Source organism: Berghia stephanieae, chromosome 15 (genome assembly GCF_034508935.2).
Source record: "Berghia stephanieae isolate SIO BIC M18660-M18661 chromosome 15, UCSD_Bste_1.3, whole genome shotgun sequence".
NCBI lineage: Eukaryota > Metazoa > Mollusca > Gastropoda > Nudibranchia > Aeolidiidae > Berghia > Berghia stephanieae.
Window position 1 is genome coordinate 4181697 of NC_088374.1, and position 20000 is coordinate 4201696.

A 20000-nucleotide genomic window follows, 5' to 3' on the forward strand; every position below is an offset into this window, starting at 1 on the left:
CTCACAATATTCTTGCCAAGACGATTCGTTTCAGTGTTCCCACCTCATCAGTCGGCATAATCCATTTGTAAGAAATGTCCGTAGAAAACTCCAAACTAACGTTGTTTCGCTGCCTAGTGGTGACTAGTTTTGATGTGTAGTGTGATGTGCTCTCGTGTTTATATTATGAGTGTCTGTGTGTGTGTGTGCGTGTAGGTGTGTTGTGTGTTGTGTGTACATGTGTGTATGATATTGTAGTGGAATGTGGTGCGGCGGGGGGGGGAGGGAAGAGGGGGAGGGGGGGGGGAAAGGGGGGGGAAGGGGGGGGAGGAAAGGGGGGGGAGGAAAGGGGGGGGGAGGAAAGGGGGGGAAGGGAAGGGGGGAGGGTTATTTGGCCTTTTGCGTTTTGAGCTTGAATTTGTTAGAGTGTCTGCACATTGTCATCAGTTCAGATCTTTTGTTTAAGGTTAGTTTGGAGTTTTCTGTTCGACAAATGGATGATGCCAAGTCTGCAAAGATAGATCATCATCAAGCCCTACTGCAACCTCCTCGTGGTGTCGAACGGTAACAGGTCAAGCTGGCCAACTGCAGAGGGCGACAAGAATAGGCAATGGCAAACCATTCTTGTAACTTTGCCGAGTTAACTGCATGAATAAGTCCAAAAAGTTAAACGGTGACAGCGTAAAGGGGAGCATGTTTTCACGGAAGATTGCTGCCTCGCTCGGTTGGGAGCGTGATGTTCGTCAGGTCACACCGAACCGTCAGCCAGTTACTAGGCGAAATAAATTTAACAAATGTGACAAAACCAAAATTGGGACATGGAATGTCAGGACCTGTGCCCAAAAAGGAAAACTAAACAACATTCTAAAAGAAATGAAACGGCTCCAAATAAATATTCTTGGCCTGGCAGAGATGAGATGGAAAGAGCAGGGAACCATGTCAAAACAAGAAAACAACACGACATATAAGATCATATGGAGTGGTGGAACCTCTTTCCAAAAAGGAGTAGGTTGATCTTAGACCAACAATCAACCAAATTTTACAAAGGGCACGTAGCAATCTCAGACAGAGTTTTGTTGGTTAAGCTAAGAGGACCTGTAGTTGACACCAATATTATTCAAGTTTATGCACCAACAGAAGAGGCGACAGATGCAGATATGACAGAGTTTTACCATTCACTAGACAAAGCAAAACGAATGTGTAAATCACAAGAAGTCCTTATGGTAATGGGGGACCTAAATGCTAAGATTGGCAGAGGCAGAGATGGTGACATATTTGGACCACATGGACTCGGAGACAGAAATGAACGAGGAAACATCTGGGCAGATTGGTGTAGAACAAATAAATTAATGATTTCAAACACCTGGTTTCAACAACACCCAAGAAGAACCTGGACATGGCAATCACCAGGGGACAGAGCAAGAAACAAGATAGACTTTATAGCAGTATCATCAAGATTCAGAAATGGCATATTAAATTGCAAAACCTACCCAGGCGCCGATGTAGACAGTGACCATGTCCCAGTTGTTTGTACAGTAAGGATAAAGTTTAAAGCTATTCAGAGAACAGCTGGTAGAATAATGAGGGATTACAGGTTATGCAAAGACAATGGCATACAAACAAAAATGAGAGAAGAATTTGAAAATGCACTCATGATACAAAGCCAAAGTGAACCTGATAATGAAAAATGTGAAAAACAATTTGATATATTCCAAAAGTGTGTCAAAGCAACTGCAGAAAAGCATTTACCAATAGCTCAAATAAACAGCAAAAAGGAATGGATGACAAATGAAATTCTAAACCTATTTGAAGAAAGACGAAAATGCAACAGAGGGTCTGCAGAATACCAAACATTGAACAACCACATTAAATCCAAATGCATCGAGGCACACGAGAACTATCTAGACTGGAAATGCTGCGAAATCGAAAGAGAATACAAACCCAACCCCCAACAAGCTCACCAAAGAATAAAAGAACTATCAAGGAAAAGGAAAAGCAAAGCAGCAGGAAGTTGTATCCAAAACAAACAAGGGGAACTGCTATTTGAAGAACAACATATAGAAAGCCGATGGGTAGAATACATAGGCGAACTGTACAATGATCCAAATAGAAATGAACCACAATTGAAATTCAAAGAACCATTAAGCGGACCAAACATCACCAAAAGTGAAATTGAACATGCCATGGAACGAATGAGGGATGGTAAAGCAACAGGCCCTGATGAAATATCTGTAGAGGTATTTAAAAGCCTAGGAGATCTAGCAATTGATGAACTTCACATATTATTCAACAATATATACAACACTGGGAAAATTCCAGAAGATCTTTGTAACTCTATTTTCATAGCAATACCAAACAAAGCAGGTGCAGTCAGATGCGAAAATTTTAGAACTATAAGTTTAATAAGCCACATCAACAAAATACTGTTGCGTATAATTATCAACAGGCTAAGGAATAAGATTAACCCCGAAATCGCAGAAGAACAATATGGATTCCAACCTGACAGAGGGACAAGGAACTCAATATACCTCCTCCGTGTTTTAAGTGAAAGAGCTATACAGGTTCAGACCCCACTATACCTATGTTTTGTCGACTACAAAAAAGCTTTTGATAGAGTACGCCACGAAGAAATACTAAAACAACTACACCCCATTGGCGCTGATGAGAAAGACCTCAGACTCATGCAAACATTATACTACACCCAGCAGGCATCTATCAAAATCGGAAACTCTACAGGAAATTCCATTCCTATTAAGAAAGGAGTCCGTCAAGGGTGTGTTGCCTCACCAGATCTGTTTAATCTATACCAAGAAACAATCATGAGGGGCATAACTGATATGGAGGGAATAAAAGTAGGAGGTCACAACATAAATAATATAAGATACGCAGACGATACGGTACTCATTGCAACATCAGAAATCCAACTTCAAAAGATTGTTGACAAAGTGGTAGTAGATAGTGAAGCCAAGGGAATGGAAGTGAATATCACCAAAACGGAATGCATGGTAATACAGAAAACCCCCGAAAACAACAACACCTGCAATATAACGATTCACGGCGAGCAACTTACCAACGTAGAAAGTTTTAAATACCTAGGTTCAATAGTGACAACAGATGGAAGATGTAACCGAGACATACGAGCAAGAATAACTCAAGCCAAACAGGCCTTCATGGACCTGGGAAACATTTTAAAAAACAAACAGATGTCGTTCGGGATTAGATTCCGAGTCTTGAAGTGCTACGTGTGGCCAATCTTGTTATACGGATGCGAAAGCTGGACTACAAATGCAGAAACACAAAAGAACATTGAAGCTTTTGAAATGTGGTGCTTGAGAAGGATGCAGAGAATATCGTATACTGCACACAAAACGAACGAAGAAGTGCTAAAACAAACATACCAACAAAGGAAACTAATGCCCTTAATAGCGGATCGACAACTATCCTTTTTCGGACACATAGTAAGGAAAGATAAAAATGAATACCTGGCAAGTTGTGGAAAAATACCTGGTAAACGCGCCCGGGGAGACAAAGAAAAACACTCATAGACCAACTGAAGGGCTTCACCAACCTAACAATCCAAGAGCTGTTTGAAAAATCAAGAGACAGGGACGAATGGAGAGAGATAATTCATGCAGTATCCGAAGCCTGGACCAGGCATGGAACCTAGAGGAAGGAGTTTTCTACGGACATTTCTTACAAATGGATTATGCCGACTGATGAGGTGGGAACACTGAAACGAATCGTCTTGGCAAGAATAATGTGAGTGAAAATTTATATATACATATATATATATATATATATATATATATATATATATATATATATATATATATATATATATATATATATATATATATATATATATATATATATATATATATATATATATACATATATGTTTCTCCTCATTTTTTTCTTCTATCCTCTCCATCCTCATTTCTATCTCTCAATTAATCCCACACTCTCTCTCTCTATAGTAACACCTCGATATATCACTCTCTCTCTCTCTCCCTCTCTCGCTCTATTTCATTCTGATCCTCTCTCACTCTCTACCTCTCTGGTCTCATGGGTTATTCATACTTGTCTATCTCCCTCCCCAACCACATCTCTCGCTCTCCCTCTATCTCTCTCTCTCTCTCTCTCTCTCTCTCTCTCTCTCTCTCTTCTCTTTCGCTTATCCTATCTCTCTAATACCTCTCGCCTCATTCTTTCTTATTTCTATTTCTGATCTCTTTCTCTTCTCTCTTTCTTTCTCTTAACCTATCTCACTAGTATCTCTCGTTCCTCTCCCTCCAGCCAACTCTCATTATTTTTTATTAATTTCCATCAAGAATACCTCCCATCTCTTTCTTTCTTCCACCACATCTCTCTAATACATCTCCCCCTCTATCCAACTCTATTTAATTCTCAGGCTCCCTCTCCCCTCCCCCCACCTCTCCTTCTCTCTCTCTCTCTCTCTCTCTCTCTCTCTCTCTCTCTCTATATATAATATATATATATATATATATATATATATATATAATATATATATATATATATATATATATATATATATATATATATATATATATATATATATATATATATTTGAATAAATTTCACCACAGCTCTACCCCTCTACAATCTCTCTCGACAATTGTGGTCATTTTCAACCCTCCAACCAATTCCTCCATACGCTACCTCATGAATGTTTTCGTTATCTCTTATCTTCTCCGACTCCACACTTAGTTTCTCGATCACATACATACATACATACATACATACATACATACATACATACATACATACATACATACATACATACATACATACATACATACATACATACATACATACATACATACAAACATAAATTTTTATTCTCTATTGTCTTCTGGCACTTTTCTACTCACTTCATATCTTGTTGTTACCAACATAAGTGCCTGCTCCACTCACTTTTCTGAATTAAAAATTCACCCCATACACCGGAGCATACTCAATGTCTCAATCGTTTCTATGTTATATGTTTGTGATGAGAATATTGGCTATTAAGCTTAACTGCTGGTCAAAATTACTTCGCGATGGTGGTGAACGAATCGGCGATCTCAAGAAGTGGGTGAGAGAGGGATCTAGAAATGACTTTGGGTTTGAAACGAATATTTTTGTGTTCGTGGATAGCTCACACGGTAGAGCCACGCTCTCACCTGCCAGGCGGAGTTGTCGTACCAATAAGGTCGCAGGTTCAAACCCCACCACCGCCGCGAAAAATTTGTTATTCTCTATTGTCTTCTGGCACTTTTGTACTCACTTCATATCTTGTTGTTACCAACATAAGTGCCTGCTCCACACACTTTTCTGAATTAAAAATTCACCCCATACACCGGAGCATACTCAATGTCTCAATCGTTTCTATGTTATATGTTTGTGATGAGAATATTGGCTATTAAGCTTAACTGCTGGTCAAAATTACTTCGCGATGGTGGTGAACGAATCGGCGATCTCAAGAAGTGGGTGAGAGAGGGATCTAGAAATGACTTTGGGTTTGAAACGAATATTTTTGTGTTCGTGGATAGCTCACACGGTAGAGCCACGCTCTCACCTGCCAGGCGGAGTTGTCGTACCAATAAGGTCGCAGGTTCAAACCCCACCACCGCCGCGAAAAAAATTTTTTATTCTCTATTGTCTTCTGGCACTTTTCTACTCACTTCATATCTTGTTGTTACCAACATAAGTGCCTGCTCCACTCACTTTTCTGAATTAAAAATTCACCCCATACACCGGAGCATACTCAATGTCTCAATCGTTTCTATGTTATATGTTTGTGATGAGAATATTGGCTATTAAGCTTAACTGCTGGTCAAAATTACTTCGCGATGGTGGTGAACGAATCGGCGATCTCAAGAAGTGGGTGAGAGAGGGATCTAGAAATGACTTTGGGTTTGAAACGAATATTTTGTGTTCGTGGATAGCTCACACGGTAGAGCCACGCTCTCACCTGCCAGGCGGAGTTGTCGTACCAATAAGGTCGCAGGTTCAAACCCCACCACCGCCGCGAAAATTTTTTTTATTCTCTATTGTCTTCTGGCACTTTTCTACTCACTTCATATCTTGTTGTTACCAACATAAGTGCCTGCTCCACTCACTTTTCTGAATTAAAAATTCACCCCATACACCGGAGCATACTCAATGTCTCAATCGTTTCTATGTTATATGTTTGTGATGAGAATATTGGCTATTAAGCTTAACTGCTGGTCAAAATTACTTCGCGATGGTGGTGAACGAATCGGCGATCTCAAGAAGTGGGTGAGAGAGGGATCTAGAAATGACTTTGGGTTTGAAACGAATATTTTGTGTTCGTGGATAGCTCACACGGTAGAGCCACGCTCTCACCTGCCAGGCGGAGTTGTCGTACCAATAAGGTCGCAGGTTCAAACCCCACCACCGCCGCGAAAAATTTTTTTTATTCTCTATTGAGAGTATGCGGTAAATGACTAGGGGAGTTAATTTTGACATTTTACACGGTTCAGTCCCTTGATGGAAGTGGAGATTTCTTCAAAATGGCGACCAATGCAAACATGGCAATGGACCCTGTTTCGAAAAAAAACGATACAAGGAAAAAATTGAAAGCGTGAATGGGATTGATCCCTATTACATACAATCGGAAAAATGGTCAAAGGATATCAAGATGTATCCTCCAATCACGTACCATCATATTTTTACTTATCTGGTGTTACGAGAAAGTTTCTGCACAAGTGAGGATTTCGGGGTAAGTAAAGTTTGCATCTCATCTCATAACCCACATGGGATTCGCCTTTTCTTTTTTTTTTTTTAATGTAGACGTTTTGATGGTTTAAAAAAATATGATAATAACTCAATAGTCTTAGAAGTTTTAAGATGTGTATATGGTTTTTTTATATTTTGAATATTTTATTGATGTTTGAGTTGTCAGTATCCTTCGATTCTCACTCAGAAGAGCCAGATTCCAAGTCCAAGTCCAACCAATTTTCTCAGTTCAACTTGTTTTTTTTTCCAGCCAATTTTTTTTCTTCTATTTCTGTGTGGACATGAAGAATCTCAGTCTCTTGATCATTTTTTTTTCATATGATGATATTGAATGTTTATATTTATAGTCTTATGTTCATGTTCATCATAACATAAGAATCGTCGTACTGATGGTCTTCTACTTCTGCTTCTTTGTTTCACAATAAATTGAAACTTGTAACTAATGATACTCTATGGTGTATGTGTAAGTGTGTGTGTGTATGTGTGTGTGTGTGTGAGTGTGTGTGTGTGTGTGTGTGTGTGAGAGAGAGAGAGAGAGAGGAGTCGCCAAAATTAATTAAAACCCTCAAACTCAAACGTGTTTATTTTAGAGTATTAGAGTCTGAGCTCCTTTTCCCCCTCTTGTCAGTAAAGTCAGTTGCTCCAAAATTTGATTAATAATTGCATTGTTTGATGTTCTTTTTATTAAGTGGTGAGGTTATTACTTTTACTTTTTTAAAACTTAAAACTTAAAATTACCTATTCTTATTGAGTTTGTCAAAGTAAGGCTAAGTTTGTTGATCTGACTTCATTTATTTTTCAATTTTTCAGGCACTAAAGGGCCTTGCTGCTTTTAACCAAGCATACAATGGATGGGTTAAAGAGCTGCTGGTTTTCCAACCTCCTGGATGTGACAATAAAATTGTGAAAGCAAAGGTAAATTCCTACAAATGATTTAATCGCATTGATTGATGATTTTGATTCAAATTCATAGACGGAGAGTGAAAGGATACATACGAAAAAAAAAGAGGAGGGTGGCAGTCTCATTATGGGAGCATATGTAGCAGTTCAATAGGCTATCCAATATTAAATTTCACAGTGGACCATTTTTGCAAAGGGATGCAAGGTTCCTTAACCAATTTTGACTAGTTTTTAAAAAGAAATGAGGACAAAGGTCTCCATGCTCAAAATCATGAGTGAAGCACTTTGGTGAAAGCTATAACTATAAGCTAGTATCGCAGAGGATTGCCATTTTATTACAAAAAACTGTAAATTTTATCACTTTTGCCGTAAAATTAGTCATTTTTGTATGTTGAGTTAACTGTTGGGATTTGGATAACATTATGTATCCCCTGAGGAGAATTTAATACAATGATGCAGAGATGCGAGCTTAATACAGATCATGTCGTCTTAAAGCATGGTCATCAGGAGGAGGCTTGGGCTTGCTTAAGTTCGAAGTAGACATAGACCAAAGATTTCCATGAAATACATTTCACAGATATTTCCTTTCATTAGTGAGTCGTAATGTCGCAACACCACCCGATAATGCGGCTGTTGTAGTGGTATATGTTTGGGTTGGTTTTTTTTTTTGTGGCTTTTTTTTTTTAATGTATTTTTTGTTTTTTAAATTTTATATTTATTTTTGTAATTCATGATGGTATAAATTGAATAAAAACACTCAATTTGAAAGGGGAAAAAAGGGAGTCATTTATCATAATGAAGAATCCTGGTGTTGAAGAGGTCTGTCTTATTTTGGTGTGATGAATTCAGTAATTGAGCTTCGTTTGCGATGTGAAACAATGCTCTGTTGCACAATCCTTGTGACTGTCTTGAATATAATATAGTTATATTTTATTATAATTTCTGTTTGTGTGTGAGTGTGTGCGCGCACGTTAATGCATAATTTATATTGGCAATTGTCTAAAGATAAACTTTTGGATTGATTGAAATTGATGATATGATGGCACAATTTGTTTTTGTGCAAGTTGTCATTGCTTCAATACCTCAATGGGTCTGAGTTCAATCAAAATGTACCAAAAGGGTGCAATTTTTTAAATCGTTTCCATACAGCCTTTCAATGGAGGAGGGGGGGGGGACGACTAAATAAAGAATTGTAAGTGTATGAACAGTGTGAAATCTTTTCTGATTTTATGTTTCCTTCCTTTATTTCAGGTTCTTCATTCAATGAGACTAAGCGAAAAGCCGGTGGAGGCATGGGCGATTGTGTCTGATGATGGGCGTGTATGCTCGGCTCATTGCACATGTGTTGCAGGATTAGGAGAAGTTTGCACTCATGTTGCAACCATTCTCTTCTTCATCGAAGCCACAAACAGAGTAGCAGAGAAGGAAACCGTGACAGGTCGCCCAGCTTACTGGAAACCTCCATGTGGCCAACAGAATTGTGCAGAGAGTTTGAGGGCAGTTGACATAAATTTCACTGGAGCCCAGTCTCAAAGGAAAATACTTCTGAATGAAGAACAGGTCAAAACCCCCCATCCAAAACCAAAATGTGTTGAACCCTCATCAGCCGCGAAGGAGACCTTCCTTAAAAAATTATCAACCTTATCTTCAAAGAGTGTTGTATTATCTGTTGTGAAGGAGCATCAGACTCCTTTCATTCCTTCGACCAAAATGCCTGTATTTTTTCGATCATTTATAAATGAAGAATTTATTGATCGTTCGTATGATGATATCCTTCAATATTGTGATAGTTTAGATTTTTCTTGCTCCCCTGAGCAATCATTATTTGCGGAAAAGGAGACTCGTGCGCAAAAGAAATCAAATGTGTGGCATAGGCTTCGGGAGGGGAGGATTACGGCCTCAAAGTTTTATTCTGTATGTCGCACGAACATTTCCTTTTCCACTTCAATGAGCCTGTTAAATTCTTTGATTTCGTCAAAAAATGTATTATCAAATGTGTCTGCTGTTAAGTGGGGAATGGACAAAGAAAGCGAGGCATTTGATGCCTATGTTCATTCTGTCGATAGGTATATCCATCACAGTTTTACCTTCAGGCGTTGTGGTCTCTTTATAAAGAATGAGACACCTTTCATTGCAGCTTCACCAGACGGCATCGTTTATTGTGAGTGTTGTGGACAAGGATGTCTGGAAATCAAATGTCCTTACTCTGCTAGGGATCTTACAATTCGTGAGGCTGTCACATCCATTAGTAATTTTTGTTTAATTGTCAACAATACTACTTTTGAACTTAGGAAAGATCATCCGTATTATTACCAAGTGCAATGTCAAATGTATGTGACAGGCACGGATTATTGTGACTTTTTTGTGTGGACAACAAAAGATTGTTTCACTCAAAGGATCTCTTTGGACAAAGACTTTATTTTTTCAAAACTTCAGAAGTGTGAAGAATATTTTAAAAAGGTTGTATTACCTGAGTTAGTTGCTCAGTTTTTTTCTAGACTAGTAAAAGCTGGGGAAGCTGCACCAACACCTTCTTCTCCCAATAAAAATAAACTATTCTGTATCTGCCGGAAATCAGAGTATGGAAAAATGATTCAATGTGATGGCAGTTGTGAAGAATGGTATCACGTGGACTGTGTTGGATTGTCAAGAGTGCCTAAAGGAAAATGGTTTTGTGAGACGTGCAAAAACACCAAGAGCAAACGGAGAAAATTGAATCAAGTCTCTTAAAAAGCCATTTTAACGTTGAGATTTGCTCTTCGTGTTTTTTTTCAATTATCACAAAACCATTTTCTTTTTCACTCAAAGTTAAATATATCATATGTATTATTACACTGTATTTTACAGAGCTGTCAACTTCTGTTCTTTCCCTCTGATTTTTCCATGTAAAGACATGGTCCTTTGAAAAACATAATTTATGCATCCAGTTTGATTTAAATATCAACTATTTTAAGTAGCCTGGTCCTTATTTTTGATTGAAATGGAAAGGAATGTTGTTAAGATTTAGATACAATGCCTGCACAGTACTTTTGATTTCAGATAAAATTCTTAGTTTTAAAGTAACAATCTTTATTTTTTTCCTCAAAGATCTAATCCTATTTTATTTAGATTTTATCATTAGTTTGCAGCTCTGTTTGAATTCAGCATTCTTCATTTGGAAACCGAAGCTATTTCATGAGTCCTTAAAACAAAGCGTAATAGATTTTATCATTAGTTTGCAGCTCTGTTTGAATTCAGCATTCTTCATTTGGAAACCGAAGCTATTTCATGAGTCCTTAAAACAAAGCGTAATAAACAACAATGAGTATAACAGCTTAATAATTTTTAAAAACATCAAACACGGAATGTTTCCGACTCAAAGCCTGTCTTCTGCCAATAACAAAAAGACCCAAATACTTTACTATAAAACTGTAGAGAAAAAAATTTCTTGAAATGTAAACAAAAAGAAGCATTCAATTTGTAACTAAGGAATTCCAAATTGAGTGAAATATAAAACAATGTATAAAATTTGGTGTTTAAAAAAAGAGGGGAAGGAGGTGAACCCCGGAAGAATAGATTTAGGTGTGAAATGTGTATCCGCTGACATAAATCCAATAAGTGGTGATAATAATCCAGAACGAAACATCTGATTAAAAGTAAGAGGACTAACCCCAGACTGGAAAATCACTGAGCTATCGTCTCTTGTGATATTTCTAATCTTAAGTTTCTTAGGTTTGTGTTATTTCATTCATCGTTGGAGTAGATTTGTCAAGATTAGCTCACATTCGTGATCACTCCATTTCTAAAGGATCACTGTACATTTGTCATACTTCTGGATTATCATTTTCACTGCTTTATTGGATTTATTTCAGTGGATACATTTTATTCCAATTTCTTTTCTACCTGCCCCCCCCCCCCCTTCTCGTTTTTTTTTACACACCATATTTTATGCGTTGTTTTATATTCTGCTCAATTTAGAACACCTTAGTTTTTAAAAAAGTAATTGAGCTGTCTGTTCTATTCATTTTTGTTTATTACTTTTTACAGTCCACAACTTCTAGCAGCTTAGTATCACTTAAAACAAAACAAAGAATCAGAAATGGCTACATTTTCAAAACGTTTCCACTTTATTAGTAACAAAATGATGATGCTTATAGATGGATAGCACTGTATTATTATTAGTATATCATTATTAAATAAATGGGACAATAGGAGGACAGAGGTTTACGATACAAGCCGACACACTCACAATCTGATCAAGAGTCGTCTTCTCAGTTTCTGATGATATAACATAATCAATTGGTATTTTGGTGCTTAAAATGGATGATTTTTGTCTCATATTGCCTATTACCCTTTCAACATGAATTCTTAGATGTGCAAGCTTCCTTGTTGCTTCCAGGTCATAAGAGGAAAGTTGTTTTTTACCTCTTGTAAAAGCTGGTATCCTTAAATCAGCGCACATCAAACCCACACTTTCATGACAGTCAAAACCTCTATCAGCCATGACGATATCGCCCATTTCAAGATGTGAAAGAAAATTTGAATTTTCCACTATAAATTTATCACTTGTTCTTCCCCCGTATCCATCAGATATAAAGCATACTGAACCTTAAGGGTTTATACCTATTAGATACTTAATTGTGTTATGACTTTTATAATGTGAATATGTCTGGACTCTTGCTTTTATATTTGAAGGTTGTTCAATAAAAACTTCAAAACAGTCTATAATTACTGCTACACGCTTCGAAAAGCATCTTACAAATTCAAGTGGCATTGACCTTTGCAATGCCTCTTTTTCTGGCCAGACAATAAGAAATTTTAGATTATAATACATTACATTTAAAACTCTGAGAAAAATCCTTGAAACCGTAGACTGGTCAATGGAGAACATATGGCCAAGTAATTTGTTTGGCAATCCTAACCTGATTTTTATCAATACTAATAAAATTTCCTGAAATTTAGTTAGTGAATTGTTTTTGTGTCGCAAAGATGGGGATATGTGATCAACGACATGCATCAGTATTTGGAATGATGTCAAACCAGTGTAGAACTTGACGTTGTCATCATTATTCCTGAATTCTTCTTCACTAAAAGAATTAAAAGACACCTTCTGTCGCAGAGATGAAATTTCAACAGTCATGTCATTAAGTACTGACTTTGTATTTTCAAGTTGATCAATCATCTCCATTGTGAGGTCTGTCTGTGTTCCCACATCTTGAAGCATAATTTTGTTACCGTCAATTGTGTCAGCTTCTCTTGGTTCGTTCATTTTTGTGTCCTGCTGGATAAATAGAAATCAAATATACTTTTACTTTTAACCTACCTACTCATGATTAAGTCATTTTTTAATTAATCTGTCATTCTCTATATATCAATGCAATTATTCATCAGAAGGGGTTAACATGATCTTAAATTGTCACAAGCTCTTTGAAAACTTTAAAAACAATGGAATATCAATTCTATGCTTTGTAAATAATGTTTGGACTCTCAATTCATGTTCCTCTTTACTGGGGCGGAAATGACAATATGGTGATACAAGCGATGTAAATCCCTGTGGATTGGTGAAATCATAGTTAACCCATCTTTTCTCTAAACAAATTATTTTAATCTAGTAATTATATTTTTCATAAATTCACACTTTTTATATATGATCTTATTGATGGTTGTTATTTTTAATTTTACCTCTGTTTCTTCTGAACCAACCATATGTGTCTCAGTCTCAGTTTCATTCATCAAATGTGTTCCACTTTCTTTATTTTCAGGCAAAAATAAATTCTGTAGATAGACAATATATCTAAATAATAAAATCTTTATCATGCTGTGAAGGCACTTTTATATATAAATAAACACAGAAATAATGTTTGGACTATCCATTCATTTTCCTCTTTACTGGGGCTGAAATGACAATATAGTGACACAAGTGATTTAAATCCCTGTGTATTGGTGAAATCACAGTAGGTCTTGGGTTCGTGTCCCGATGTGGGCAATACAAAGTTGATTCCTGAGAGAAGTCTGTTTACTCACACTCTCGCACCCAACTTGAGTATAAAATGAGCACCTGGCTGCCAGCAATGTAATGTTATAAAAGTGCCTCAAAAGCATTATAGCTAGTCCTTTATGTTGAGTGTTGTTGTATGTGCTTTGAGCATTAAATTGCTTGATATGATATGTGACCAACTTCCTTAAAATGAATTTATGTCAAAATGTTATATTTGGGTTCAATTGATATGTTTTAATGGCGGCAAAAGATATATTGTAGTTTCTAACAGTGACAAGGACTAAAATCTTGTATTCCTAGAAATGTTTAAAGTCAAAAAAATCACTTTTATTAGTTTCTCTTTCATCCTGACATAGTCTGGGTGGGGTTCATGACCTCCCATAGTGGGCAGGGAGGCACTTACTGTATCTTCTATCCCCGTATATCTGTTTTCCAATTGCCTTTTGTCTGTCTTGGAATGGAGATCACTTGGTTGTACCCTGGCCAGATACCCTAGCAGGGAGGTGATCTCAAACTAAGTACTTTGATAGTGTACTTTTGGAATCTACATCTGTTTCCTATTTGAACCAATTCCCCTGTTGTCTTCCCTTTTCTTGGGTGCTTTAATTGTAATTCTAGAACTTTTTACTTTCCCATTTTCAGCCTTTTTACTGGCGCCGATATGACCTTAATGTGTTGCAAGCGCCGTAAAACCCTTAAAATCATTAAATTCAAATCAATCCTGACATAATACATCATTTTGAGCCGACAAATTAAATATAAAAACTCATCTTTTCTTTAAATAAATTATTTTCAATCTCGTAATTGTATTTTAGATAGTCACACTTTTTATTTATTATTTTATTGATGTTATAACATAATTTTACCTCTGTTTCTTCTGAATCGACCATATGTGTCTCAGTTTCATTCATCAAATGTGTTCCTCTTTTTTTGTTTGCAGGCACAAATGAATTCTGTAGGTAGACAATATCTAAATAATAAAATCTTTATCGTGCTGTGAAGGCACTTTTAAATATAAATATAATTCACAAATTGTTTTACTGTCAATGTTGTATGCAAGTATAGCCTGATACTGATACCACTGACTCTGTGGTACTCCACTGTGAATGTCACACAGGCTTTTTCTTCTGTCTATCCTCATCATGGAATATGTTTGTAAGTCCAATACTTTCCTTCCCACGCACTCCCATCTATCGTCTCTCTGTCCCCGCAGTTTTTCGCGCCACAAATTTCACCCTTGACCGCAAAAGGCCGCAAATTTTCATTTGGCCGCAAAAGGTCGCAATTTTCGCTGTTTTTAGGCTAAATTGACGATTTTTGTTTTTTAAAATAACAAAAGCTATGAAAAATGTGTGAAGAGACGGCGACTTTCAATGCGAGCATCCAAAATTGGCACTAAATAACGGACAAACATGTCTAGGCCTAGCCTCCTACCTCTATGGCCTAGCTTAGGCTATTGGAAATCCCAAGCTTTGTTTTTCGCCTTTTTTCTTCTTTTTCCTGAAAAGCTCTGGAGTCCTTCATCCCATAATCCCAATTTCCTATTTTTATTTTATTGCATTCAAGAAAGAATTTTACTTTTAATAGTTTAATTCTTTTCCTAAGAAATTTATCACATTTATCATTTATGTAAACAAAATGTGTTCTAAATTTTTTTCATAAAATGCAATTTTATTTTTAGCCACAAGTTGCACTTAGTTTTCATGATATGATTATGATTTTTCATGATTTTTTTTATGTTTCTCATTCAAAACCCATTAGGCATATATTGAAATATAAAGCAATAATAATAATAATGCTCAAAATTGGATAGTAAGTAGAGAATACAAATTTAATGTGCCCCCATTGGAAAATGGATTTTGTTTCTCTTTCCTTGTGAATAGTTAGTTTTTTCCTCTCCTTAATTAGTTTTTCAAATTTTGAATTTTTTATGTGATTGTTCACTTTGATTTCCCAAATTTTAAGAAGCTAAATAGTTAATAAAATATTTTGATTACTTGCTTCTATTTTTTACTTACTTACTTACTATGGCTATTATTATTATTATTATATTATTTCAAACCATTCAAAATGTAAATAAATTCATGTTGACATGTTGAGACATCAATATTCTACAAAATGCCCTATTTGTGTCAATTTTTTACCTTACATGTTGTTTTAATTGTTTGATTTTTGTAAAACTAGCGGCAATTTTTTGGGCAAAATTTTGCTATTTTTTATGGCAAATTTTGGCACATTTTGGTGTTTGAAATGGCAAAAATTCCGTGGGGACAGGTCTCTTTACATGCCCGAACCATTTCAATCTTTATTGATAAATTTTTCACTTCAGTCACCCTTCGGTTTAGTTAATTTCTCACTTTATCTTTTCTTGTCCAGCCAAGTGACCATCTCAACATCCTCATTTCTGCCACCTCAACTTCTGTATCTTGTTTCTTTATGGGGTACAACCCAACAGCTTGTGAGGCCGGTCACAAGCCTGGATAAATGGGTAGTGTTTGCTCAGCATGGGCATTCTGGCAGTAAAACTCAAGCCACAACTAACAAATGAATGAAACTCAGCTTTGCAATGCGGCTAATCATTTTAAAAAAAGAACTTTTATATAGCATAGTATCCACTAAAGATGCTCAAATTCAAAGCGCTTTACAAATAGTCCCTGATTATCAGCAACACGTACCATGTAGGACGAGACATGGCTCATTTTTACACCTGAGTACGGTGAGAGAATGTGCATAAAGAGCAGTTCCAAGGACTCAACTATGCGCCACTCAGAGCGGGGCTCGAAACTAGGACCATCTGACAGGTTATTTCAGAATCTCACATCAGTTAAATCAAGATGATCAAGAAGATAAAATTTTACCAAGGGACGCCCTAATGGAAATTTGATTTTTAAGTAAATTTTCATTGGTATTTTTTTTTTTTTTAGGGGGGAAAATAGTGGCCAAAACATTAAACCTTACTTTATTTTCAAAACGTCTCAACTGGCGTAAGTGACGATTCATGCCAATTGTGGTGTTTTTCACCAGATTTGGTCTTGAAAGATTCTTATTTGGAATCCAATCAGGATCTGTATCCATTCTGTAGTAAGCTGGTCGACCTGTAAAGAATGAAAATGTTGTCATATTTCTCCTTGATGTTTACATAATGCTAGATTTAAGACCTGCCAAAGTCGACAAAGATCTACATATCTTTGTTTTAAAAAATCTGAATTTGAAAAGGAAAAATCTGAAATTCATCAAAATGCAAGATTTTCACTCTTATTTACATGAATTGCCTTTTTAAGATGATAAGAATGTAGAACTACGGTTTTAGACAATTTCCTCGCAATCAGGCACTTTAAGAAAGATGTGGCCTCTCTGAGAGGAGTAATTTTACCAATGCTTTATTAACTAGACATTTTATGTTGCTGAAGAAAGGTGACAGACACATTTTTAAAATGTTCATGGTCACACAAAATTTCATTCGATGGGTTACGAACCACTTACATTGAACTATTGCAGGGGAAATTGTAAGTGAAAAGAATGGACAAACACTTTATAAAAATCTATGACTACGAATTAACTCGTGTTAGATTTGATATGATGTGAGATATGATTTTTTTAAAGTGTAGAAAATATTCTTGCCTATTTTTAGTGGGCTATTGAAATGCATAATGTGGGATAAATTAGCATGGAATAGAAGGTGAAAGCATGGGATTCGACTTTAATTTTTTTTAAAAACATTTTTCGTATCAAACAAGTCTTTCATATAACCGTGTAGGTTGGATGGTTCAACGTTTTGAAAATGAGTATATGTGTCATAGATTTGATATCTGCCAATCACAGTTTGACTGGAGATCCCCCTTCCTAAATGTCACTTCTCACTCTATTCCCCTGTCCGGAGGTAAAATAAACATTTAAAATTATTTTTTTTAAATACCCCCCCCCCCCCAATAATTGATTAAAATTACTCCGCCCGCCAGAGTCCATGCCCCTCCGAAAGTGCCAACAATCACACGAGAATCGAGAACGTGAAAGAGTAAATAAAGTGTCGAATCGTAGAGCCTCAGTTCTTTGTAACAAAGTAAATGAAAGAACAAACAACCTACGGCCTTGTATCAAAACTCAATATTTATTAGTAGTCAAATGAAACAAGTTTAATTAAGTGAAGGAAACAATCTTACCTGAGACAAAGTGGTCAGAACACACTTGGTGGTAGTATTTGATATTTTCAACTGTGATGTCTGCTCTGTTGATGGCCTTCAGCCACAGCCGTTGCCTTTTCTTTGTTAGCTCCAAAATTGAGTTTCCTTCGTCATATTTTACGGTCGGAATCCCATAGAGAGATAATCCTTTCATTTTAGATTTATTGCATCCATAGACAGCACAAATCCGCGGCATTTTTGACAGTTTTGTGTTGACTCGGCCACACTCAGTCACTCAGTTCCTAATGTAAACAACTCGATCGGAAGTGAGAAATCTCTTCCTACAAGGGAAGTAACCGTGGATGGTAAATGCGTGACGGCATACTCTCAATTGTCTTCTGGCACTTTTCTACTCACTTCATATCTTGTTGTTACCAACATAAGTGCCTGCTCCACTCACTTTTCTGAAAGCCTAATTAGGCATCGCCAGGACTGTGTGTTACATGACTTTGGTTTGTTGACGCTCTCTCATTCATTTATCTTACTTTCTCTCCTACATTCTCTCACCTCCTCCCTTAGACTCTCATTCACTTCCTCTCTCTCTCTCTCTCTCTCTCTCTCTCTCTCTCTCTCTCTCTCTCTCTCTCTCTCTCTCTCTCTCTCTTTCTCATTCCATTTTCTCGGCCCTCCCCTCCTTCTCTCTTTATACCTATTACACGACCACCAATATATTATAATCAAAAACAAAAAATATATAATTTATAAAATTGTGATATCCAGTAAACTGGAACGTTTTCCAAAGGGAAGCAACCAGTAATAAATGACACAAAAACTTTCATCTTAATAGTCCTACTTTTCTTTGCATATATTCGTCTATCTTTTATTGATGGTTCTATTAACCCGGGTCTTTATTTAATCTATAACACACACATACACACACACACACACTCTCTCTCTCTCTCTCTCTCTCTCTCTCTCTCTCTATCTCTCTCTCTCTCTTCATCCCGATTATTTTATATTACGTTCCTCTTTTATTGATTGCTCTGCTTTTCTTAATTCAGGTCTTTTTTAAAACTTTTACTCAACATCCCTATCACTCTCTCTCTCTCTCTCTCTCTCTCTCTCTCTCTCTCTCTCTCTCTCTCTCTCTCTCTCTCTCTCTCTCCTCTCTCTTATTCATATATACATATATATATATATATATATATATATATATATATATATATATATATATATATATATATATATCCGTAAGAGATGCAGGAACATGTGATAGTTAAAGCTATATTTCATGTATCAATAAAGTGAAGTTCTAGTGCAATATTTGAAACTGTAACTACCTTTCTTGTTGTAGAGTTTATATTGAATAATTGTTGACGTTTAATTTGTATGAATCTCTGATTTTAATTGAAACATGTTTTTAGGTTCGTCAATCAAAATTGATGTCAACCACCATTATAGCGATGAAGGAGTAAAAGACAGTTTCACTATTATGTGGTTTGGTGAAAGACCACAATTGTGCCAAAACAAACATTATCATCCAACTGTCTAAAGAAAATGTCAAGAAAATTGCCAGTGTCCAAGGACACAATACAATTGACTATGGCCCACTTCAGAAGCAAAGTGTTAGGGTAAGTCATTTGACTTTCATCAGACTTAAAATATTCATTCTTCTTCTTGTTCTTGTTCTTGTTCTTGTTCTTGTTCTTGTTCTTGTTCTTCTTCTTGTTCTTGTTCTTCTTCTTGTTCTTCTTCTTCTTCTTCTTCTTCTTCTTCTTCTTCTTCTTCTTCTTCTCTTCTTCTTCTTCTTCTTCTTCTTCTTCTTCTTCTTCTTCTCTTCTTCTTCTCTTCTTCTTCTTCTTCTTCTCTCTCTTCTTCTTCTTCTTCTTCTTCTTCTTCTTCTTCTTCTTCTTCTTCTTCTTCTTCTTCTTCTTCTTCTTTCTTCTTCTTTCTTCTTCTTCTTCTTCTTCTTCTTCTTTCTTCTTCTTCTTTCTTCTTCTTCTTCTTCTTCTTCTTCTTCTTCTTTCTTCTTCTTCTTTCTTCTTCTTCTTCTTCTTCTTCTTCTTCTTCTTCTTCTTCTTCCTTCTTCTTCTTCTTCTTCTTCTCTCTTCTTCTTCTCTTCTTCTTCTTCTTCTTCTTCTTCTTCTTCTTCTTCTTCTTCTCTTCTTCTTTCTTCTTCTCTTCTTCTTCTTCTTCTTCTTCTTCTTCTTCTTCTCTTCTTCTTCTTCTTCTTCTTCTTCTTCTTCTTCTTCTTCTTCTTT

The 20000-nt window shown here is 36.3% G+C and overlaps 3 protein-coding genes across 6 annotated transcripts in view; 2 read left to right on the forward strand and 1 right to left on the reverse strand.

The window, feature by feature from the left end:
* The window catches only part of LOC144960661 (uncharacterized), a 325884-nt gene that overhangs the window by 11073 nt on the left and 294811 nt on the right, over positions 1–20000 (forward strand). For all 4 annotated transcript variants that reach the window (XM_078893936.1, XM_078893937.1, XM_078893938.1 and 1 more), the window contains exon 3: positions 19164–19370. The gene's annotated coding sequence lies outside the window, so the exon portion shown is untranslated. The remainder of the gene's footprint in view (positions 1–19163; positions 19371–20000) is intronic.
* On the forward strand, positions 6468–15737 carry LOC144960657 (uncharacterized). Its single transcript, XM_078893925.1, has 3 exons — positions 6468–6724; positions 7552–7656; positions 8893–15737. The coding sequence occupies exons 1-3, from the start codon at positions 6644–6646 to the stop codon at positions 10369–10371; spliced, it is 1665 nt and encodes a 554-aa protein (XP_078750051.1). The 5' UTR covers positions 6468–6643; the 3' UTR covers positions 10372–15737.
* LOC144960659 (uncharacterized) lies at positions 12230–18111 on the reverse strand. The gene is made up of 5 exons (XM_078893929.1): positions 17779–18111; positions 16577–16713; positions 14485–14571; positions 13303–13395; positions 12230–12901 (listed from the first exon to the last, which is right to left on the reverse strand). The coding sequence occupies exons 1-5, from the start codon at positions 17993–17995 to the stop codon at positions 12230–12232; spliced, it is 1206 nt and encodes a 401-aa protein (XP_078750055.1). The 5' UTR covers positions 17996–18111.